Genomic DNA, 4,991 nt, shown 5'->3' on the forward strand with positions numbered 1-4,991 from the left:
ACAGATTGCTGTCTCTGAGCAGAACTGTTGTGTCAAATGTGAAGGGGGAGGAGAACTTACACGTGCGTCAGGTGCTTCGACCAAAAATCTTCCAGATAGGTCGCTCCTGTGCTCCCTCGCTCAAGCATCCTCAGTAAGCTCCCTCCATCCTCAGTCTTCGCCTCCTCGCGGTGCATTTAGAGAATTGATACGTCCTTCATGATGGCGGACTTTGATCAGTTTCCAGGTCACGGACTCAAGGACAGAGGAGCGAGGAAACGAGGATGCACAAGAAATGAGAAGCACTCCTGATATACTCTGTGCACTTTGGCTGAGGATGAACCCCAGTGATTTGACTCTACTCTATATATGCCATAACCTCTAGAATACAGCCTTAGTTCAGCCATTCTTCCAGGGCAAACCAGGTGAGACCTGGTATGCTCAAGAGTATTTTCCCTGATGTTGGTAGACATGGTATTACTGTGGTACTTTGATAAATACAAGAACAACATGGTATTTTGTAGTAAAATGATAGTAACCAAAAATTTAAACATGGTTACTACAATATTACTATAGTAAAACTTTGGTTAATTTTACCCATTTCAAACCTTTCTCACAACTTGACCGTCATCGTGAGCAAATGCAAGGAAATCAATCTTTATATACATTAAAGTAGTATAAATAAAACATTAAAATTGTAGACAGGAAACAGGATGAGAAAATGTGGGACAAAAGGCATAATCGAAATGGGTCTTTACAGCCCACGCCCCTGCAGTGACACTAGGGTTGCAGTTTATCTTCAGTTTCCAGCAGACTACTGGAGTGCAAATAGCGGCACTGTGTGTCAGGTGCTATTTGCACAGTGCAAATAGTCACTCGGTAATAAAATAACTTGACATTATTTATGGTAGAAGACTACCATGTGTCTAAAAACATGGTATGTCCATAGTACTATACATATAAAAAACATGGTACTTTTTGTTAATATACCCAGTTATTCTCAGTTCTTTATTCTGAAAATAAAACAGAGTGCCGATAGAGAAAATAACTTGTATTTGTATAAAATCATCATTACACAGCATCAATTTACTGTAACAGAGAGGAAGAGAGAGAGAAATATCGTATGGCTATTGATGTTTGAATTTACACATAGTCATTTCTTTTATACAGTTTATACAAAATCTCATGAATTGAACAATGAAACAATAAACAGATAAGAAGATAATTTCCCTCATAGATAAATTAACGAGTGACACTCGTAACCCCACCTGAGGAGCAACAGCCAACGACTCACGTTTAACGTTAAGGGATACAGATCATTTTTAAAAACATATTGTTTATTCTCACAAACACACACAAAGCTTAAAATCAGTTGTAAACTGACAGAGGAAGCATTGGAGAAAACATGTGGATGGAAGAGCAGTTTGAGGGTGAACTTAAGAGGGACCGTCACTTCTGATGCTCGTCTCAGTGTTTACATCCCCTGTCTGATGCTCTGGATGATCTGAAAGATAGCTGAAACAGAAAGAGAAAGACATTAAAAACATTCACATCAGGGCCTGGGTAGCTCAGCAAGTACTGACGCTGACTATCACACCTGGAGTCGCAAGTTCGAATCCAGGGTGTGCTGAGTGACTCCAGTCAGGTCTCCTGAGCAACCAAATTGGCCCGGTTGCTAGGGAGGGTAGAGTCACATGGGGTAACCTCCTCGTGGTCGTGATTAGTGGTTCTCGCTCTCAATGGGGCGTGTGGTAAGTTGTGTGTGGATCATGGAGAGTAGCATGAGCCTCCACATGCTGTGAGTCTCCGCGGTGTCATGCACAACGAGTCACGTGATAAGATGCACGGATTGACGGTCTCAGAAGCGGAGGCAACTGAGACTTGTCCTCCACCACCCAGATTGAGGTGAGTAACCACGCCACCACGAGGAGCTACTAAGTAGTGGGAATTGGGCATTCCAAATTGGGAGAAACATTCACATCAACAGCAATGCCACAAAAACAACTGGAGTAATGCTTTATGAAAACAGTGATATTACTAAACTTCCACGAGTGTTGACAGGAAGACAATTTACATCACAGATCTTTGAAACAACAGTCTCTTTATGTACAACATGCAAATATCATCAATAATCACCAGAGAATCTGCCCTTATGTAAATAACAACAAACACCAAATGCCATCATTCATGCAGGTGGAAAGTTCTTTACTAACATAAGCACAATTGGCAATAATTACAGCTTAAATACTTAGATTTTATTGTCGTATCATAACTAAAAGCACATTTAAACTCTATACCTTTGTGTAATCACGCTGTGTATCCTCTCTACTGGCTTGTGGTGTTTGTTCCAATCAATAATCGTGTGTACTGTCAATCAGGGACAGAAACTGACGGGGGCTCTAGCAAAAACATTTTATCTGCTATAGTTCTTAATATTCAATGATAATCCAAGTGATACATATTATGGTATAAAATATGAACTGATGTTGATTTCATTATTTGGGTAAGCGGTAATACATTTTCAATCTTGAGAAATTGTATGACTGAATCGATTGAAGTATTTGGACATAAACGGATGAGAAACAGTTTAAACAGTAAAAAGCCCTCTGTGGCAGGGAGGAGGGCGGGGCCGGGTCGTGATGCTGCACACCCAGCCCTGAATCAGGCTAATAAAGCCTTCGAGAGGGATAAAGGCCGCCGGAGGCGGCAGTTCGAGAGAGAGTTATGGGTAGCTGCCCTGCAGCGTCCTCGCCACTACCATCCACCCCAATGGAGCAGCCGCGGCCAGCCGCCTGAGAGTGGAGGAACGGCCACCGACCGCGAGGGGAGGAGGGGATCCTAGCTGCTGCCAGGGGCGGAGGAGACCCCTACCGGCCGCTAAAATGCGGCAGGGTCAAGAGAGGACCGCCGACCGCCAGTGGGGAGGGGCTCCTGGCCGACCGCCTGGAGCGGGAGAACCGCTGCCAGAGGCGGGGGAGACCCCTACCATCCACCGAAAACGCAACGGGGCATTCCGTCCGCCAGGGGCTGGAGGACTGCCTCCGATCCACCCGGGGAGGCACGGCTGTCGTCCACTAGAGGGTGGAGGAGTGGCCGAGGACCAGGCTACGGCGTATCGGAGAACTGGCGAGTATGTTCTTTTCCCCCCCTCCTCTCTCTCTCCCGCTGTCGCTCCGTGTTGGCCTTTCCCTCTCGTTTTTGTTTTGTTGTTGTTGTTTATCCCTCCCCTTGTCACCCTGCCAGGTCCGAAGAGGCGGGGATGACCTGCCGGCAGGCGGGGCCGGAAGGGCACGCCCCCCACCCCCGTGTACGTCATGCCGGGGGCTCCCCGGCCTGAAGGAAAGGAGGGAGGAGTGTGGCAGGCATGAGGGTGGGGCTGGGTTGTGATGCTGCACACCCGGCCCCGCCCCGCGCTCCTCCCTGCCACACCCTCATAAAGGTGTAAAATGCCCCTGAAACTCAAACTGTTTGGGTTAAAAATGCCTCAGTTTCTGCCTCAACTCACCGCTATTAATTTTGTTCTCTTGTTTTTTCTATTAATGTTCTTATTTTATACTTGGTTATTTATTATTATGATTATTTATTTACCTGAATAATAATTTTTAAAAAAAACATGAACTTAATTTAGAAGCACTTCATAGTCTAATGTTATATTTACCTTTTTAAATAGCCATTTTTCTGGTATTGAAATCGTCATCGAGAATCATGAAATTTCACAGCCATTAACACCAATTAATGAACTTTCTAGAATAAATATTTAGCTGCTATAATAGAATAAAGATAATTATCTGCTCAGGTGGCTGAAGGGTCTGCCCAATAGAAATAGGTTTTGCTTCTGAAAGAACAACAATCACAGGGGACACTGGCTATTAGTATACAAACATGTCAAATATAGTTATATATGTAGTATGTATGCATTTGTATGTCATCTCTGTTGTTTTGATGTCTTACCAGAGCCACACACCACAAACACAAAGAGTGCGAGCAGCCAAGGGCCCACAGGAGATTTCTCCTCATTAACTACCCGCTGCAGAAACAACAAACACATTTTGTTATTTTGTTACAGATTATGTTCATGCATGATAAATGTAACACATAAATGCATGCATATATAATGTGCGTTATGTGTATTTGAGCATGCATATTTGTGTGTGTCGAGTGCATATATGTAGTGTTTAATTATGCATACTTATATGCATGGGTGTGTATGGCGCGCGAGTGTGTGTGTACAGTTTATTTTTATAATTGTGTGCAGGATGTCGCGGGAGCGCGCACTCGTACCGTGGTCTTCTGTACGTGTCCTCGCTGCGTGATGGTTTTGCTGTGTTTCTCGTTCGCTACTTTCATCCGCTGCACCGCAGACATGATGCCGCTGCTGGGTAACGCGTGACGGGAGGCGGAAGATCGCGGTGGGCCGGTGAAACGGAGCGGGTTTGTCCGGTGATTTAGTTCCGTTCAGTCGATCGAGCTGCGCGATTCAGCGACGGAATCACGTCACATTGCGCTGACCACGCCTCCTCGTGACGTCACGTAGCTTAACCCGTTACTTTCGTTTTTAATTAGTCATCAAATCAGTTTCTCAGCATCGTTTTTTTTTTTTTTTTAAAGAGTTTTTCCCCCTTTAACACGAGCATAACACACTAGTCTGTGTATATGTGTGTCTACAATCCCTTACAAAAATGTCCTATTATTTATTAAAGGTGTGCGCATGGCATTTTTTTTCTTCCCTCATTTAAAAAGTTTTACTTCTAAAGAATTGTAATTTGAAATCATGATGACTCACGTGAGATGAAGACTCCAGTCATATCGGTAACCTTATAAAAGCTGTTTTGTTCTACACTGAGCGGGTCCCCTCGTGGGGGCGGCCATAGATGCCGGCGGCAACGCGTCACACTTTGGGGGCGTGGTTTAATGTGGGGGAAAGCATAAATAGTTATGCTGCGTTCCATTCAAGTCGGTTGTGGGATAAAATTGCCTCAATTTCAAAGACGTGTTTAATCTTGGTAAATACT

The 4,991-nt window shown here is 44.3% G+C and overlaps 1 protein-coding gene across 1 annotated transcript; it reads right to left on the minus strand.

Annotated features, from left to right (window-relative positions):
- Nucleotides 1-1,015: 1,015 nt before the first annotated feature.
- On the minus strand, nt 1,016-4,490 carry LOC127419347 (stress-associated endoplasmic reticulum protein 1-like). The gene is made up of 3 exons (XM_051660705.1): nt 4,261-4,490; nt 3,931-4,006; nt 1,016-1,494 (listed from the first exon to the last, which is right to left on the minus strand). Exons 1-3 carry the CDS (start codon nt 4,342-4,344, stop codon nt 1,454-1,456), a joined length of 201 nt encoding a protein of 66 aa, XP_051516665.1. The 5' UTR covers nt 4,345-4,490; the 3' UTR covers nt 1,016-1,453.
- Between the last annotated feature and the right edge of the window lie 501 nt (nt 4,491-4,991).

The sequence above is a fragment of the Myxocyprinus asiaticus genome, chromosome 28 (assembly GCF_019703515.2).
Source record: "Myxocyprinus asiaticus isolate MX2 ecotype Aquarium Trade chromosome 28, UBuf_Myxa_2, whole genome shotgun sequence".
Lineage (NCBI taxonomy): Eukaryota > Metazoa > Chordata > Actinopteri > Cypriniformes > Catostomidae > Myxocyprinus > Myxocyprinus asiaticus.